The 20,363-nt window shown below is 36.6% G+C and overlaps 1 protein-coding gene and 1 long non-coding RNA gene across 2 annotated transcripts; both read right to left on the bottom strand.

Moving 5' to 3' along the window:
* Positions 1-4,662: 4,662 nt before the first annotated feature.
* LOC130591928 (uncharacterized) lies at positions 4,663-11,891 on the bottom strand. Its single transcript, XR_008969880.1, has 3 exons — positions 11,799-11,891; positions 4,928-5,020; positions 4,663-4,832 (listed from the first exon to the last, which is right to left on the bottom strand). It is a non-coding gene; the product is annotated as an uncharacterized LOC130591928 (long non-coding RNA).
* Positions 11,892-14,754: 2,863 nt separating this feature from the next.
* Positions 14,755-19,749, bottom strand: LOC130592009 (uncharacterized). Its single transcript, XM_057396039.1, has 3 exons — positions 16,265-19,749; positions 16,073-16,191; positions 14,755-14,958 (listed from the first exon to the last, which is right to left on the bottom strand). The coding sequence occupies exon 1, from the start codon at positions 18,965-18,967 to the stop codon at positions 17,384-17,386; it is 1,584 nt and encodes a 527-aa protein (XP_057252022.1). The 5' UTR covers positions 18,968-19,749; the 3' UTR covers positions 14,755-14,958; positions 16,073-16,191; positions 16,265-17,383.
* Between the last annotated feature and the right edge of the window lie 614 nt (positions 19,750-20,363).

The raw sequence follows: 20,363 nt of genomic DNA, 5'->3' as shown, positions 1-20,363 counted from the left end.
AGAATCTCCAAGAAGGAGTATGCGAGAAGAAAATTAATTGGGGAAGATGATGAAGAAGAAACCCGAACAATCAGGGGAAGAAGATGTTACTCCTGTTCCTTCGAAAGGAACATTTTCTTTTTCCAAGAAAGGGTTGAAAGAGCGAATCACGGTATGTACTGGGTTTTTGTGTAGATTTGAATGGGCAAATAAAGTAGAATTTCATGAATTAACAAACATTCTAAAGGATAGGTATGGAATTCTTATTTGAATTTGCATTTAACAATGCACTTGTTCCTTTAACAATGGATGAATTTTGTGCGAATTTTACTAATATTGATGGTCTTTTCACAACTGAATTTAGGGGAAAGAAAATTAAGTTTAATCAAGCCACATTGGGAAAGGTTTGGGAAGTTCCTTGCAAAGGAACCGATTTGTATTTTAAATGGAAAGGAACTGTTTCTTTTCCGAATTTTCCTCAGGATAAAATTGTTGAATTCTTTGGAGGAACTGCTGGTCATAACAAGATAAATCATAACCTACTCTCTCCACTTCACAAAATCTTGTTCAACTTAGTGTGGAGAGGACTCATTCCTCGCACTGAAAAGAGGAATGAAGTGGGTCTCTTAGACATGTGCTACATGTTTTGTTTAGACCACCACATTCAAATCAACTTCCCTTCTCTCTTTATCCAACATTATTCCCACTGTATTGAGAATCCTGTGTCATTGGTTATGGAGCCTTGATTACGTCTCTCCTTCATCACTTTGAAGTGAGACTAACCGGATGGCCTACTTTAGGAGTTAAGCAAGGGAATATCTTGAATGAGAAAACTCTAAATGGATTGGATCTTTCTGTCCAAGAAGGAGTACTCATTCAAGGGAGAACAGCTCCTAGTTCCTCTAGCAAGAGGAAACTGTCTAAGGTAGAAATTGAGGAACAGGATGATAATGTTATTTTGGAGGAATCCATGCCTAAGCTTCTTGGTACAAAGTTGTGTCTTAGTACATCACACCATCCTCAGACTGATGGGCAAACTGAAGTAACTAATAGAACTTTAGGTGCTTATTAGGGGATTGGTAAGGCAAGAAGTCTAAGGATTGGGATGTGAAGCTTGCATATGCTGAGTTTGCTTATAATAGGTACCTACTTATGCCACAAGATGTTTCCTTTTGAGGTTGTCTATGATACTAACCCTAGGGTGCCTATTGATCTTATTCCCTTCCCTAGTGATGAAGTGTATCATGTGGATGCTAAGGAGAAGGCGCAAGCTATGCTAAAGCTTCATGCACAAGTAAAGGCCAGAATTGAGAAGGTGAACGCCAAGTATCAACAACTAGCTAACAAAAATCGAGTACAACATATGTTCAAGGTTGGTTATTTGGTTCGGTTGCACCTAAGGAAGGAGAGGTTCCCATGCCTTAGAAACAATAAGCTCATGCCACGTTCAGATGGTCCATTCAAGATTGTAGAGAAGGTCAATGATAATGCCTTCAAGCTTGACTTACCTGGAGACTACAATGTGAGTGCCACTGTGAATGTGGGAGATTTGGCTCCATATGTCCATGATGATGAGATGGCTCAATTAAGGTCAATTGTTTCTAAAGAAGAGGAGGATGATACATGAGTAGTTGATGCAAGTTTACTAGCTCTAGTACATAAGAATGTTTCAGTAGACCTTGGCTCAATTGATGTACATGGAGGACTCTTCATGGGGATGACTACGAAGGTGGTAGCATGCTTGCTAATCAACCTAGGTAGTATAGAGTAGGCGTGTGATATGAACATGTATATGAGGGTTCTAGTTCTGCTAGAACTCATATCTTTATGGCTTTCCTAGTTCTGTTTGTATTGGGAATCATGGTTTTGCCTACGTTCTTAAAACGATGGATTTTACATGATTCAAGGAGTCTAGAGAGTCTAGGAATTAGGGATTTTTCCTAAGCCTGTTTGTATTAGTTTAGGTGTTTCTTATTAGGATTAGCATGATAGAATTAGTATAAATACAACTTATGTAGTTCAAATTTTAATATAGTGATTAATAACCTTTCGTGAGTTTTAAACTTGAGTTTGTTTACACAAATTCTCTTGATTGTTGGTGGCTTTGCCTTTATATATTCAAAACCCTTAGATTTATTCCTTGTGGTGGCTTTGCCTTTATCATTGAGTAATCTAAGAACTATCTTGTTCTTTGTTTCTTTAACTTGTTCGAACAATCATGATTTGATTACACAAACTTCCACACTTGTTACAATAGTGGAAAAAACCGCTTTTGCTACTTGTCAAATTCTCCGATTGACTAATCAACCCGAGCATTTGTGAAAATTTTAATAAAAAATATTTACAAGTGCTTTGGTTGATTAGTTAACCGGAGCATTTGACATCAAATGCTCCGGTTGACTAATTAACCTGAGCACTTAATTTGGACCCTCTCTTATATCAATTCATGAAAGCAGTACTTACGCGTATTACTAAAACAATTTAATTTATCGGCCTCCTCATCAGCCCTTCCTCCCTAAGTCTATCGCTCTCTCGACCCGAGTATTGTACTCGCGTCCTCTTCCGTCGTCCTTGCTCCTCCTTCGTCCTCTCAATATGCCGCAGTTGAATCACAAGGCGTCGACCTCGTTGTTTCTTCAATAACCTCCCAAACTTTCAGATTTTATTTTCTCCTAATTTCTAGGTTCTTCTGAATTACTCGAATTATTAGTTTGTTCATCGTTTCTCAAAGTCTTCCTCTATCATGTTGTAGAGAGCTTCTGCCCTGGAAGCTTCACCAGCATTCACACCCGACGGTGGTTTAGATCTGCTTCATGAATATGATTGATGTTTCGAAGAAATTATATCATGTATACATAGGTATTGCATCACATACTGGATGGTTCTTATTTTTGCATGTTTCTCTTCCGTTATGTTTTTCGGGAGAATCATGTTGTGATATTTCTAGTCCTTCTTGAGTGCGAGATTTTATCTTTCTAGTTGAGTCTTGTTTGCATATATAAAAGTTAGGGTTTTCGAATTTCACAATAAAAAACCCTTTCATATACTCTTCAAATTGAGTACGACTTGTATTGTTCTCGTTTTATGTTATTTTATTTGTTTTGAAGTTCTGTTATTGCATACAAGTCAGATATTGTGTTTCGAGTTCCCAGTCTATGGAAGTTTTGCCTAATCTGTTGCACCATTGCTTCCAAAATTAGCACCTTTTGAATTATTTGATCTTAGAAGATTAAATACATCACTTTGTAAATTAGCAACACAAGGACCTTTTGAGGATGCAGTCAGAACAACTTTGATCATCAAGTTTTTCTTATAAACCTCTTAATTTGCTTCTTGCATATTAATGGGTTTTAAAATATATACCGTAAATGCGCGGTATCTGTTGTTAGTAGAGACTTGCAAAATATGGTTCGGACAACAGGGAGAGGATTTCTATAAATTGATATTCAATTATTTAACTACTTCAAGAGAAAATTGTTGAATGATTAATAACTAAACTAAAATAAACTAGATCACAAATGGATGGATGTTTATCAAATAATTAAATACATAGGGCACTCAATCGGTCCACTATGCTTATACTCATGTAATCACTGCAATACAATTCAACAATACTTGGATTAAGGTTCGAGGAATTAGAGTATTTTGTTAATCCTACAATCAAGTCTTAACACTCTTAGACCAACATATGCTCGTACGGTCGCTCAACATAATCAGATCTACCAATTGAAAAAAGCCTCTAATGAATATGATCTTTCAATTCTAACTCATATTAGGTACGCATAACCCATGATATTGCGCAATTACATGAATTAAAAAATTATAACAAATCAATAGGAATTATTATATTTCAATCCAAACATCGAAGAAATTTAAACCATAATCAAACAGGTAAAAACATAGCTTACCTCACTAAGCTTTCGAAAAAGAATACATACTCATAATCTTTAAGAGCACAATAAACATAATGAATATAGAATAATTCTTCTAAATAGATTAAGTACAAAAAAATATCGAATGATTGAAGAGCTTTTAAAGCGAAACCGGTGATATTTATAATCTTTCCAAGCAAAGAGTTAATACAAAAGAATAGACAGCAGACAAGTGACACTACTACATAACTAGCTTTAAGTAACACCCATAAGGTGTTACTTAAAGTGCTTAAAGTGTAACATAAGATAATAGGTAACACTTTTTTGGGTGTTACATCTGCCCGTATCACCTATGCTATTAGAAATACTTTTGATCGCCTATAGTAACACTCAAACAAATGTTACTTTAGATTCGTTTATGTAACACTTTTAATACCTATTGTTACACTTTAAAAGTATTAATTCAAATTTATTATGTAACACTTTTCATATTATTAGTAGCATATTGTAATGCTACCATAACCTATAGTAACACTTCATTAAACTTTACGTATCACATTTTACCATTTAAAGTAGCATCTCTTGTGTTATTAGGTAACACTTTCTTGTCATATTGTATAGCACCTTCTAGGTGATTAAGTAACACTTTTCTTTATTAGGGAATATGTGTATAGACATATATATAAATTAAAATTAATATATGAGTTGAAAATTATATTTATATTTTAATAACTATAGAATTTTGTACACCTATTAGTGCTACTTTCATAGATAATAAACTAATAAAAAATAATATATGTTCAATCTAAAATCAAAATCATCCAACAATAATGTATTCAGATCGTATGGTAATCTAAAACTAGATCTAATAGTCATATATTTGTACTCCATCTTTTATCATCTCGCTATATGCATCCATTTTCCTAGCGACCTTGATGTCATGTGTTGCTACTCCAATTCGGCATTTTGATTCTCTTTTTCCTGCAATAAAAAAATATTAAGATGAAATCTTCAACAACAATATTATAAAGATGCTTGTTAATTATGTTTAAGAAGTAGAGAAACATAACAATTACCTTATCCTCCCATCTTTTTCTTTTGGATACAAAAGGCACTAACTGAGATTGTTTGCAAAAGATGAGTGCGCATGATGACAAATTTTCCAACAGCTGAACAGTGAAAAGGAATCAAAGGCAAAACATATATGAGAAGAGGTAGAGCAATTCGATCATAATGTTTATAATTGTAAGCATAAGAGTGTGGGAATCTATAAGTACTATAAGCGGAATTTCATGAATCTAATTCATAAGCACTTAAATCAGGATCACATGCATATATAATTAAGGATCACATATAAGTTTAGAAATAACCTTTGTAGCGTGAATTTCACAAAGCTTGAGTAATCCGGATAAAGATCCTCGGATGCGATTCCTCTACTTGGTCCACCAACCCGGATCAACACTCCACCAATGCTAGTATGAAAGGAAGAAAATTTCTAAACGTTTAAGGAGTATTACACGTGACTTTTTAGAGAGGGAATAGGAGAGAGAATATAATAAGAGATATCTTATGTATTTTCTTTTCTGCCTAACCCAATATATAAATATATATTAGGTCAGAAATCTCTCCCCTTTTCCTTGCTCTTGGTCGGCCACCCTAGGGCCCTCTTGCGGTCTAGGTTTCTTTTGTTGATCCAACTTTAATGTGTGACCTTGTAGAATCCATTATATTGGGCTTCGGGTTTATTAATTACTAACCCGAAGTTCTATATCGTTCTCTAGCAAGACGTATAGACGACCCAAATAACGAATTATTATCTCATAATACGATCCATATATATTAGTAATTGCATTTAAGTCGAGGACATAAATCCTTCAATCTCCCACTTGTCCGAGACGAGTGTGCAATGTTTTTATTCCTCAAGTCTCTTAATTCTTAATTTGATAGTATGATCATATTTCTATATCATCCATACTAGCTTTCAAATTATTCCTTGAAATCCGAGTTCAAATTGTCAAAACAAATGATCATCGAATGATCCATTTGAGCAGGCCATGCATTTTCAATTTTTCACTCTTCAAGGGGCCAAGACACCTATCCTATCTCATATGGAGGACTTTTCCAATCTTGTAGTAACCAATACTCCACTCAACTTTTAGCACAACCTGAATGCTGCCTTTATAGTCCCCTTTTACGGCATGACGTTTGACAGTATCAAAGTATACAATCATTGGGCTAAGTAATGTTCACTCATGTCTCAGGAATCTACTAATATAATTTCGAAGTTACAGAACTTCTAAGTAGGTATAGTTCGACTATGTATCAACTATACATATCCATATGATTGATTAAACATCTCTATGTTTCCATAGCCCATGAAACGGCGCTATCAATCAATCTTATATGCTAATCCCTTTAATAAGTCATTTATGTCCAGTTTAATGACTTAGATTAGGAACTTTAATATTCTATGAATCTGTTCACTTATGGTGTTTCATTCATCAAATCACATATTTGACAAAACCATAGAATTCAAGATATATTTTGGACATTTTATTTAATACCAAACCAAAATTAAATAAGAAAAATTTATTATCATAAACACAAATAGCAAGACCATGTCTTTACATTGTAAAAAGTTTCTCTAAACCTAGTACAATCTAAAGCCACTCTAACATTTGCTTCAAGCCTATAGCCCTAGCGTGACACTCATGCTTGGGTTGAGGTAGTGGTTTAGTTAGCGGATCAGCCACGTTCTCATCCGTATGAACTTTGCAGATTCTGACATCCTTCCTGTCAACTATCTCTCGAATGAGGTGATCTTCCTCATCACATGTTTGGACTTGTTATGTGACCTTGGTTCTTTTGCTTGCGCAATAGCACCATTGTTGTCACAAAACAACTCAATTCCTTCCAGAACACTAGGTACGATATCCAGCTCTGTCAAGAACTTCTTTATCCAAACTGCTTCCTTAGCTGCTTCAACTACTGCTAATATTCTGATTCTGTCGTAGAGTCTGCTACAGTGCTTTGCTTTGAGCTCTTCCAGCTCACTGCTCCTCCATTCAGACGAAAGACATACCCTGACTGAGAGCGGTAGTCATCTCTGTCGGTTTGGAAGCTTGCATCCGTGTAACCTTCAACAACCAACTCACTTTGTCCCCCATATACTAAGAACATGCCTTTAGTCCTCCTCAAGTACTTAAGGATGCTCTTAGCTGCAGTCCAGTGTGCTTCTCCTGGATTTGCTTGGAACCTGCTCACATGCTCAAGGCATATGCAACATCAGGTCGAGTACTTATCATGGCATACATGATAGACCCTATAGCCGAAGCATAAGGAATGCTACTCATTCGCTTTAACTCATCAGGCTCAGTCGGGCACTGACTCTTGCTAAGCGATATGCCATGTGACATGGGAACGAAACCTCTCTTCGAGTTTTCCATGTTGAACCTTGTAAGAACCTTATCAATATAAGTTTCTTGACTTAGCCCAATCATCCTTCGAGACCTATCTCTATGGATTTAATTCCCAGTATGTACTCAGCTTCTCCAAGGTCCTTCATAAAGAAACAACTCTTTAACCATTCCTTGACTGACTCAAGCATTGGTATGTCTTTCCCATGATTAGTATGTCATCTACATACAGAACCAAGAAGACTAACTGCTCCCACTAAACTTCTTGTAAACACAAGACTCTTCTTCGCTTTTGATGAAACCAAATTGTTTGATTGCCTCATCAAACCGAAGATTCCAGCTCCGAGATGCCTGCTTCAATCCATAAATGGATCTCTGAAGCTTGCAAACCTTTTAGGATTTTCTGGATCTTCAAAACCTTCAGGTTGTGTCATGTACATATCCTCATTCAAGAACCCATTCAAGAATGCGGTTTTGACATCCATCTGCCAAATTTCGTAATCGAAAATGCAGCAATCGCTAAAAGTATCCGAATTGATTTAAGCATTGCTACGTGAAAAAGGTCTCATATAGTCTATACCATGAACTTGTCTGAATCCTTTTGCAACCAGTCTTGCTTTGTAGACATAGACATTTCCATCTTTGTCTTTTTCAATTTGAACACCCACTTGCATCCAATAGGGTTAACCCCATGGCAAGTCAACCAGTGTCCAAACTTTATTCTCAGACATGGAGTCTAACTCGGATTTCATGGCCTCAAGCCATTTCTCAGAGTCTGGGCTCGTCAAAGCTTGTTTGTAGGTAGTAGGTTCTGAATTTTCCAAAATCATAATTTCAGAATTTTCAGTCATTAGGAAATCAACCAACCTTTTGTTTGGAATCCTTGGTCTACTAGACCTACGCGGGGTCTGAGCATCAAGAGAAACGTTCTCTTCAACAATTTGAAGATTTTCGCTTGAATCAACTTCGAATGGGACGGTAGGAGGTTCACGCGTTGAATACGTTATCTCCTAACATGACTTTCGTCTTGTTGGGCCGTCTCTGACATGGTGTGAGCCACGTCCAGTTGTTGCTCATCTCGAATTTCTTCGAGTGTTATTTTACTCCCACTTGTCTTTCTAGAAACAAATTCCTTTTCAAGAAAGACACCATCACGAGCAACAAACACTTTGTTCTCTTGACGGTTATAGAAGTAATAACCCCTTGTCTTTTTGGATATCCCACAAAGAGACATTTATCTGACTTGGGTGCGAGTTTGTCTGATAGTAACCGCTTTACATAGACCTCGCATCCCCAGATTTTAAGAAAAGACAAGTTTGGAGGTTTTCCATTCCATAACTCATATGGAGTCTTTTCTACAGCCTTTGACGGGTTCCTATTTAGTGTGTGTGCAGCAGTTTCGAGAGCGTATCCCCAAAAAGAAATCGGAGATCAGCAAGACTCATCATAGATCGAACCATATCTAGTAATGTTCGATTCCTCCTTTCAGATACACCATTTAACTGTGGTGTTCCTGGTGGAGTTAATTGTGAAAGAATTCCACAATCCTTTAGATGATCATCAAACTCTTGGCTCAAATATTCACACCACGATCGGATCGTAGTGCTTTTATTGTCTTACCAAGTTGATTCTGTACTTCATTTTGGAACTCTTTGAATCTATCAAAAGATTCCGACTTATGTTTCATCAAGTAAATATAGCCATATCTACTCAAATCATCAGTGAAGGTGATGAAGTAATTAAACCCTCCCCTTGCCTTTGTGCTCATAGGACCACATACATCTGTATGTATGAGTCCTAAAAGATCGCTGGCCCTTTCACCTTTTCCAGTAAATGGTGATTTTGTCATCTTACCCATTAAGCATGATTCACATACATCAAATGATTCGAAATCAAATGATGGAATTATACCGTCCTTTTGTAACTTGTGAATGCGCTTTTGGTTTATATGACCCATTCGGCAATGCCAAATATAGGTTAGGTTAGAATCATTTGATTTCTTTTCTTGCTATCTATGTTATAGACTTGTAATGATTTATCAAGCACATAATACCATTTATCAAATTAGCTCTGGCATAGAACATATTATTGTAAGAAATGGAACAACATTTGTTCTTTATTTCAAAGCAAAAACCTTCAGAATCCAAAACTGAAACCGAAATTATGTTCTTAGTTATTGTAGGAACGAAATAACAATATTTAATTCTAAAATAAGCCCAGATGGCAAGTGTAGACTATAGCTCCAGGCAAGTGCAGCAACTCGTGCTCCATTTCCAACGCGTAGCTCTACCTCGCCTTTTGCCAACTTCCTACTTCTTTTTAGTCCCTGCACATCATTAACTATGTGAGAACCACAACCGGTATCAAATACCCATAAAGAAGTAGAAGTCAAATTGATTTCTATAACATATATACCTGAAGTGAAGCCCCAGACTTCTTTATTTCCTCCAAGTATATCGGGCAGTTCCTCTTCCAGTGTCCAATCTTGTGACAGTGGAAGCACTTGCTTTCCGCAGCGACCTTGGCTTGGCGGTTGGCTTAGGTTTTTCAGGACAGTGGCAACTTGCTTGCCTTTGTCCTTCTTTCCTGCCCATTTCTTTTTAAACCCTTTCCCTTTTGAACCAACAGAACCTCTTTCTTTGGTTCAACCTTAGGGATGTTCCTTTCAGCATTGACCAACAATCCATGCAGCTCTTGCAAAGTCTTTTCAGACTCATTCATATTGTAGGTCATTCTGAACTGATTGAAACTATCAGGAGTGAGTGGAGAATAATGTCAGTAGCCAACTCGAGCCTATAAGGGAACCCAAGTCTTTCCATGTTTTCGAAAAGACCCATCATTTCGAACACATGGGGGCCAACAGCTTGACCCGGCTTCAAGTGACATTCAAGAATCCCTTTAGTCTCATACCGCTCAACTCGGGCCTGAGTTTTAAACATGGCCCGCAGCTCTTGCATGATCGTGTAGGCATCCTTGGTTTCGAACCTCTTTTGGAGGTTCGGCTCCATGGCTGCTACCATCAAACAAGTGATTGGTATAGACTTATCACTAGCGTGTTTTGCACGATGTTTCTCTGCGTTAGTTGATTCATCAGTTATCACATGAAGCGGGGTATCTAAAACGTCCTCTAGACCCTTGATATGAAATAGAAGTAGTATTTATGTAGAGTTCTAGTTCTGTTAGAATTTTATGTAAATTAGGGTTTTAATTTAATTAAGTGTTTAAGTGATGAAGGAATCCTATTGTACATAGGAGTCTAATTCCTTATCATTGAGTCTAAGTAGGAGTCTTATTTTGCTAATTATATTATGATAGGCGTGTGATATAGATAATTATAGGTTATTGTTTGTCTTTATCCTTAAATAAAGATAGATAAGTTTATTAGTTGTTATCGTTAAGCTTCACTAGTTTTAGTCGGTTTAGGAATCTTGTACTATAAATATAAGTTTTCGATCATCAATAATAGGAGTTAGTGAATATTTGAGTTAATTCTTGTGAATTAAAGTTTCGGGAGAGAATCCACCAAGACCCAGTTGAACTGTGAGACGAAATACGCCTTAGTTCTTCATATCCCGGTTACTAATTGAGTTGTTGAGACGAAATAAGCCAGCATACTCGAATAAATATAATATCAAAAATACAAAAGCCACTAAACTACATTAAAAAGCCCTAACTAAGTGAATCTTGCATCAAGATCCACATCAACCCTCAAACCTCAGAACGAGTCTTAAGGTCCTTTCCCAATTAAGGAAATTTTCACCCACTAGAAGAATAAATGCTTTTTGCCGCGGTTAAAAAGTGGCCTATTGCTGCGGTTTTGGGCACGCAACAATTAAGGGGGCAGCAATATGTATTAATTATATTGCTGCGGTTTTTAGGCCAACCCGCAGCAATATTTTCATTTATTATCTAGTTAACACATAATATTGCTGCGGTTTCTGGCCCAAAACCGCAGCAATATTGTTAATTAAATATAATAAAAGCAATATTGCTGCGGTTTTAGGCCAGAAACCGCAGCAATATTACCTTTTTAATTTTTTAAATTTTTTTTTGTATTTTATATTGATTGGGAACCTTGAGGAAGCTATATATGCAACCTTGAAGAAGCTATGCAGCAATATGCTATTAAATTTTCTGCATAAATTTCGGCAGAGCTCCGTTTGTAAATTGGATAAACCCATAATTGGAAATTAACTTGTACAACAACAACCAATAACATCTCTGAGATCCACCATCCAAGCAAATCCAAAATTCCATCAAACAACCACCATTATCTCCAACATCCATCATCCAATATTCAACCCAACAACCAACATCATAAATACAATTCCATTATAATCCAACCAAAATATTTAGCGAATCCAACGTATATATATATATATATATATATATATATATTATATATATATATATATTATATATATATATATAATGAAATCCAAATCACTACAATGTTGGTTGGTACAAGTTGCAATAATGTATGTTCGTCTAAAGTTAGAAAAACAAAGAAAATTAACATAAACTAACTAACCTACGCAATGCACTCATCAATAAAGTATCTTGCCCACTTATTCTTCACCTCATTGATTTGATCATCCGTATAAGGATCTTTGGTAAAGGTTTGAGCAACCTGAAAATAATTTACAAAAGTTAGCATCAAATAGTTAAATATATTAAATATGAAATGAATAATTATATGAACTTACTTTTCCATATCTCCGAACCAAAATATGAAGCGAGTACGTCAAAAATGTATCGCATCACAAAATAACCGCACTCCGTGTTCCTTGTTGTTGCGAGGCACTTTATCAAAAGTTTTAAGAAAATGAGAAAATTTACCGTATAATGAGAATAAAGTAAGCTTTTAATTGATCAAGCAATTCTATTATATATCCTCAACATTTTTCCACAAAAGCTTCTCCCGACGAACTTTGTAGCCGCTCATCCGAAACCTCCTAAAAGCACTAGATAATACAACATCAAATGACTCCGTCTTTAATTGTTGTATGTTATAATCTAATTCATTTAAAGTATATCAAACGTATATCAACTTATGCTATCATAGGCATTCTAAGCTTTAACTTCCGCGGTTTGTGAAAGCTGGCAGAATCGAAGGTATAAATTATCCCGAGCAAGGGACATATGATAAGGAGCATCCAATGTTGGTTATTGCAAGATTTGACAACAATAATTACTTAAAAAAGTACATATCATGCAACAATCAATATTTGTAGATATTAAGATAGAATATTACTCTTGAAAGATTGGCGCGAACATGATACTAGCATCTACATCGACGCATCCAACCATAGTCTGCACAATGTACGGCGTTACGTCCTCCGATGAATGCACCTCCATAACGGTGCTTTGCGGACACATCCAGCAAACACGTCCAATAGCATCCCCAAATCCATCCAAGTCCGACTGCGTAGCCCTAAAAATTGGCAAAAGTAAACAGTATGTGAAAAATACAACTACCATATAATTAAATATAAAAAAAATCATAACTTTGATTATTTTTACCTCATGTACACTTGGATAATAGAAATATTAATCATTTCTCCTTTCAAAAACTGACCAATATCCTCCTTGGTCAGAAAAGCGGTGCCATCATCTTTCGAATAATGGAACAAGGATCTCGGCAAGGTAACACTAACAGCATCATCGTCTGCGACGGCAAGGGCAAGCGTATCTGCTAACTCCTGCAGTCTTCAGTGAGGGAGTCCAAGAACGATCGATCGTCGATAACTGGACTAAACTGAGAAGCGAACCGCTGAATGCAGTGGCTAGAAGATCTAACAGCCTCCCCCAAATCCCTTTTTGTATTTTTAGGTGTCGGTGTAACCTATAATTATTTTTCAAAACGCGCATAAGATATGAAATGTTTAAATTGAAAGCTATTATTTTTACAAAAATGGAGGCCTATATGAACAATTACCTCATCACTTAACATTTGTGCTAAACTTTTTTGGCCATTGCACCCAAGTACCCAAAACAATAGCTATAGTGTCGATCTCATATGCAGGGACGGGAACAGGTAGTGGCAAATGACCATGTTTCTCTATAATTCGATGAATTTTCACTTTAGGTGATCATTCATCATTCTAGACCATGAACTGTAGTGGTCTCATCAAAAGCATAAGAATATGCATCTGCCACTAGACAAGTCTCTCCACTATTGGATCTATCAAATACAATCGACATGGAACCTCGTCCTAACAGCAACGTAAATCATGTATATAGATATTATTTGAATAAAAAACACTGTAAATATGATAATTATTTGTATAAAGGAATGTATATAAGATAATTTTTTGTATAAAGCACATGTATATATAATATTATATGTACCTTCAGCTGAGGAGAATGAGTGTTGGAAAATCTAGATAGTGGAGTACGTAGCTGAGTGGGCTGTGAAGCAGCTACCTCGAGAGATGGCCTAGGAGATGGCCCAGGATATGGCCCAGGAGATGGCCCAGGATATGGCCCAGCAAATGGTGAAGCAGATGGTGGAACAAATGATGGAATAGGTGGTGAGTCGCTGTGTAGGAGATGGCACACAAATGGTGGAACAAATGACGAATAGGTGGCTGAGTGGGCTGTGTAGGAGATGGCCAGCAAATGGTGAAGGGAAAAATGATATAGCCACAGGTGACTGAGTAGGTGGCTGAGTAGGTGTTGTACATGTGAAGGAGATGGCCCACAGATGGTGAAGGATATGGCCGGTAGGTGGATGTGAGGTGAGAGTGCTGTGAAATCATCAATTCGCATATATGTGGCGATGTCCTCCCTCCACCTTTCACTCATTTTCCGTATGAGTGCCTCCTCTTGTTCCTTACTCGATCTCCTATAGTGGTACGAGGTACGTGCCCAAAAGCTTGTGTAGCCAACATTACGCCCCAAAACCATAACAGCGACCCGAATGATCTGGCTTCTCTCCAAGAGCCATAAAAAGGGTGTCTCTGTTACGAACCGGAATGAACTCACCCTTGGCTTGCTTCTCCTTGTACTCCAACTGCCCAAAAACACTAGTTAACAGTAATAATAATGTAGTTAATAAATGAAAAAATATTTTATGTCAAACTAAAAGTTAATTATATGATAACATACGTATTTGTCAGCTGCTTTCGTTGTTTCCTTAGCTGGACAAATCGATGTTTAGTAACAGGATCTTTCTTATGCATCGCGCACCACCAATCATCACCCCGGTTAAAATGGAGGACACGAGGAGGATGGGTACTAGATGACGATCCATAATCAAATAGGTGGACCGAATTTCTCCTGCCTCACAACTCTCTAGCATCTCCATAGCTCTCTGACCTAAGTGGTGATGATGTGTGTTCTTCTTTGCGCTCGAGCGCCTTTTTCTCGCTTTTTTTGCAAAATAAAAAAAATACATTAAGTTAGTATAGTATAATATTATTTAAATCAGTAAAACCAAGTTAATAATTAGATTATAAACTTACTATAGCATATTGACTCATCTTTTCATTGAAGGTGGCCCAATCCTCCTTCTTGATGTGCTTGTATACATTTGGCAGACTATCACCTAACTTCTATTTCTTTGATCTAACTCTCTTCATTATTATCCAACCAGACACCAATTTGCTCTTAGAATCCATCCATCTAATGTTCACAGCAGACAAGTTTTGCTTCTTGTATGGAACCAAGTCCCAAATGTGAAACATGTTCTGTTTTTCAAAATAGGCTCAAATGGCTTATTTTGGTTCCAACTTGTCTACATGTTGTATTACTAATCAAATCTACCAATAAATACATGAAATTAAGTATATATGATGTGTTAGAGGTGTTTACAACTTAAACTAGCATGAAACTATTCATATTCATTCATTTGGAAAGAAAATGGCCTAAAATGGCTTATTTTGGTTCCAACTTGTCTATATGTTGTATTATCAATCAAAACAACCAATAAATACATGAAACTAAGTATATATGATATGTTAGAGGTGTTTACAACTTAAACTAGCATGAAACTATTCATCTTCATTCATTTGGAAAGAAAATGGCCCAAAATGGCCTAAAATGGCTTATTTTGGTTCCAACTTGTCTATATAATGTATTACCAATCAAAACTACCAATAAACACATGAAACTAAGTATATATGATATGTTAGAGGTGTTTACAACTTAAACTAGCATGAAACTATTCATATTCATTCATTTGGAAAGAAAATAGTCTAAAATGGCTAATTTTGGTTCCAACTTGTCTATATGTTGTATTACCAATCAAATCTACCAATAAATACACGAAACTAAGTATATATGATATGTTAGAGGCGTTTACAACTTAAACTAGCATGAAACTATTCATATTCATTCATTTGGAAAGAAAATGGCCCGAAATGTCCTAAAAAAGCTTATTTTGGTTCCAACTTCTCTATATGTTGTATTACCAATCAAATCTACCAATAAATACATGAAACTAAGTATATATGATATGTTAGAGGTGTTTACAACTTAAACTAGCATGAAACAATTCATATTCATTCATTTGGAAAGAAAATGGCCCAAAATGGCTAATTTTGGTTCCAACTTGTCTATATGTTCTATTACCAATCAAAACTGCCAATAAACACATGAAACTAAGTATACATGATATGTTAGAGGTGTTTACAACTTAAACTAGCATGAAACTATTGATATTCATTCATTTGGAAAGAAAATGGCCCGAAATGGCCTAAAAAAACTTATTTTGGTTGCAACTTCTCTACATGTTGTATTACGAATCAAATCTACCAATAAATACATGAAACTAAGTATATATGATATGTTAGAGGTGGTTACCATAGTGTCTGTCCACATCAAATCCAACAAGGTAGGAGAAATGTGTCTCCATGACCAATTGATGTTCAGCTTCCGTATAGAAAAACCGATCCAAATACCATACTTGGCTTGCCATTGCCCTAATATAGAAACAATTAGAAATCCAAACATGAAATGGTAATAAGCTAAGTATGATCAATTACATCTATTTACTTGTTGGTCTTCCCAAATCATCAAACTCTAAGACCATATCTCCCGTGTTGTGTAGATTCATCGTGGGACCTCGTTTACTCTTTCTAAATGCCTTTGGATTCCCACTTGACTTCTTCCCGCTCCCTTGTGCATCATGATATGTCGTCGTCTGGCGTGGATCTAAGAATCAAAATAAGGAAATTAAATTGAAAAACGAACAAGTAAATTACATATTGAATATTTACAATAATGAAATAAACGCGAGCCTGAGGGGCGTGGCTGCTCATCACCTGTCACCTCAATGCCAAGTAAAGCATTCCTAAAATTCGCCTTTTACCATTAATAACAATGCACCACTGAGTGTCTACAGGATTAGATACATAAAACACTTGTTTTGCTTGCGATGCGAGGATAAAAGGTTCTTCAGTGTCACGCAGACGACTCATATCGACTAGAGTAAAACCGCACTCATCCCTTTGCAAACCACGTCTATTATCCGCCCCACTTGCATCGAAAAATAGGCATAGTGAAGTCACAATAATCAAGCTCCCATATTTCTTGAATGATCCCATAATATGATTGTGTAACATCAATCGGAGTTTTATCCTTTGCACTCGCATACTCCCTAGATGATGCAACCGTTGAAACCCTACAATTCTGGACCACCTTTGATTTCTTATCCTGACGTTCAGTGTAAAAGGTATAACCATTGATATCATATCCTTCATACGAGTTAAAACTTTCACGTGGACCGTATGCCAACCACTTAATTGTATCAGGTACATGATGGTTGTTTGCAGACAATTCACCAATTACTTTATTGTGGACCTGTTATGCTCATTCATCAATGCCCTCTCCCCTTTTGACGGATTTTTGTGACGCAATTCACGCATATGTCTTTCTAAGTATGGATTAACTTCAATTCATGGTGCAACACGAAAACATGAGCTTTATGCAACTCACTCAATGAATGTGAAATATGTCGCATTCAGACCCCACCTTTGCCTTCTAATCTACCGTCGTGTCTGGACTTTGGAAGACCTATCGTCACAGCTTTAGCAAAATAAGAAGAACAATATCCTCCAACCTCTTCGGCAATTGTTCCTTGAATAATACTAGCCTCTGGTCTTGCTGGATTCTTCACTTCAAAGAACCCATATGTCTCTCAACAGGACCACACAATTTAATCTCCTTTACCAAATAAAGGACTAAGCTAACCATAATGTCAAAAAAAGAAGGTGGAAAATACATCTCAAATTGACAAAGTGTGATCACCACCTCATTTTGCAAAGCATCCAACTTATCAGGATCAAGTATCTTGTTGCATATGGTATTGAAAAATGAACAGAACCTCGTGATAGCAAGCCTGACATGTTTTGGAAGAATCTCGCGTATTGCAATCGGCAAAAACACTTGCATCATCACATGACAGTCATGAGACTTCAACCCAATTAATTTCATATCAGTCATAGAAACAAGTCTTCTCATGTTAGATGAGTATCTAGTGGGAACCTTAATACCGTATAAACACTCACAAAACAATCGTTTCTCTTTCCTAGACAATGTATAGCAAGCTGGAGGCAAATACGTTGTTGTTCCCTTTCCTTTCTTAGCTTCTTCCTTAACCTTTGGCCATAAATGAGGCCGAATCTTCAATTTCTCCATATCTCTACGAACCTTAAGACCATCCTTAGTATTTACTGGCATATTCAACAGAGTACCGATAATTGCATCACAAACATTTTTTCCAATATGCATTACGTCAAGACAATGTCTAACTGGTAAGTATTTCCAATAAGGAAGTCTCCAGAATATAGACTCTTTTTTCCAAATGACACCATCGTCTTTCGAAGGTTTAACCCGCTTACCAAATACTGTTCCCATCCCCTTAACACGATTATAAACTTCTTTTCCAGTTAACGGTCTAGGAGCTAGAGCATTTTCAACAAATCCGTTAAATGGTGCTTTTTTCTTTCGATATGGATGAGAACTATGTAGGAATTGCCTATTAATGATATAGACATGTTTCCCACAATGTGGCAAATGTGTAGCCTCCATACCATTCTCATAAGCAGGATAATAATTTATAGTACAGAATAACATAGCACGAAGCCTGAAATCTTCATTAGAATACGCATCAAACACCGTAACACCTTCGTCCCACATCTTTTTGAGATCTTCGATGAGAGGTGCAAGATATATGTCTATATCATTTCCCGGCTGCTTAGGCCCAGAAATTAAAAGAGACAACATAATATATTTTCGTTTCATGCACAACCATGGAGGAAGATTGTATATCACTAAAAGAACAGGCCAAGTACTATGTTGACTACTCAAATTACCGTAAGGGTTCATTCCGTCCGTACACAATGCAAGTCTCAAGTTCCTAGCTTTCTGACCAAATTCTCTATATCTGGAATCGATAGCTTTCCATTGAGGAGAATCTGCTGGATGCCTAAGCATCCCATCTTTCTTTCTCCGATCAGCATGCCATCTTAGGTTTTGTGCATCTTCTTTAATAGAAAAGAGCCTCCTAAACCTTAAACCTTGGCACAACTGGAATATACCACAACACTTTCGCAGAAGGGCCAGTATTGCCTGGTCTGGGCTCAACCCTATCCGGCAATTTGTAGCGGGACTTACAACACCTCGGGCATTCATAAAGGTCCGCATACTCATTTCGATACAACATGAAATCATTCGGACATGCATCGATCCGCTCATATTATTCCAAACCCAAAGGACACATTAATTTTTTGGCATAGTAGGTAGATTTTGGTAACAAATTACCATCATGAAACATATCTTGTAAAGCTTCTAAGAGTTATGTGAAGCCTACATCAGTCAAATTATGTTTCACTTTTATGTTGAAAAGAGTTAAAACCCCACTCAATTGAGTGTATTTTGTACACCCTGAATAAAGGGGTTTCCCAGCAGCTTCAGACAAACTGTCAAACACTCGTGGCCGCTCATTAAAATGTTCACGAGCCTCTTCCAACATCTCACCTAATCGATCACCAAACTCTTCATTCTCAGTGTCACTATTATCTCCGTTGTCATTTTCATCACCTACTCCATCATCACCTTCAATCCTAACATGATCTTCTATCACAACTTCATTCTCAACCCCGACAATTGACATATCAATCTCTAATGAATTACTAGTGCCAACATCAACATTAACCCTATCCAGAGTATATTTTCCTTTCTCACCATGCCATAACCAAATATAATACTCGGCCCTAAATCCACGACGAATAATATGATCCCTTATGATCCTAATATCATAAATCATATTCACATTGTAGCAATCAACACATGGACAATAAATCTCAGCCTCGCAAGTAAGTTGTTGATGTTCTACAGCACGTTTACAAAACTCATTCACACCTTCTACGAACTCCAACGTGTTCCGCTTTCCATGCATCCAACTTCGATCCATTTCTAAAAACCCCAACACATACATACAAATTATTATCAATTTAAAATTCACATAACTCCAACACAACAAACTAATATTCAATGCATGCTTCCATTGGGTCTTATCACTCCAACCTAACCCATCCTTAAACGTCCAATCCCACTACTGAATGCATGTATCATCATTGATTCTAAGTAAAATTCGGCAGCATTTCCCTTCAGTTCTCCAAGAACACGATAAAGATAATTGTTTATCTTATATGTACCCGGAGAACAAATTAGGGAAATGACTAACCGTATTTCACTTAGGATCAAAGAATCAACACACATTCACCACCTAAGTGAGATGTGACGTTTAAGAACAGTCCCAAAACGGGGTATTCAAGACTTACTCCTAATGAGTAAGTCTTGAACGGGTATCTAGGCAATATGATGTACATAAAAACAATCTCATTCAAGCGATTCCAAGTATTCACCAAACAATAATCGCATTCAAGCGATTTCAAGTTATCATCAAACAACAAGTTCCAAACCATTCCTTAGATTTCCCTTCCCCTCCCATTGGTGAGTCTATCAATATAAAGGTATTGCATGCATATCACTTTAAACAAAGAATTGCAAAAACATCACAATAAGTTTAGAATAAACAATCCCGTATAACATATTAGGGCATACAAAAACTAAAGCAAAATTATCACAG

The sequence above is a fragment of the Beta vulgaris genome, chromosome 6 (genome assembly GCF_026745355.1).
Source record: "Beta vulgaris subsp. vulgaris cultivar EL10 chromosome 6, EL10.2, whole genome shotgun sequence".
Taxonomy (NCBI): domain Eukaryota; kingdom Viridiplantae; phylum Streptophyta; class Magnoliopsida; order Caryophyllales; family Amaranthaceae; genus Beta; species Beta vulgaris.
This window is presented reverse-complemented; position numbering and strand designations above follow the sequence as displayed.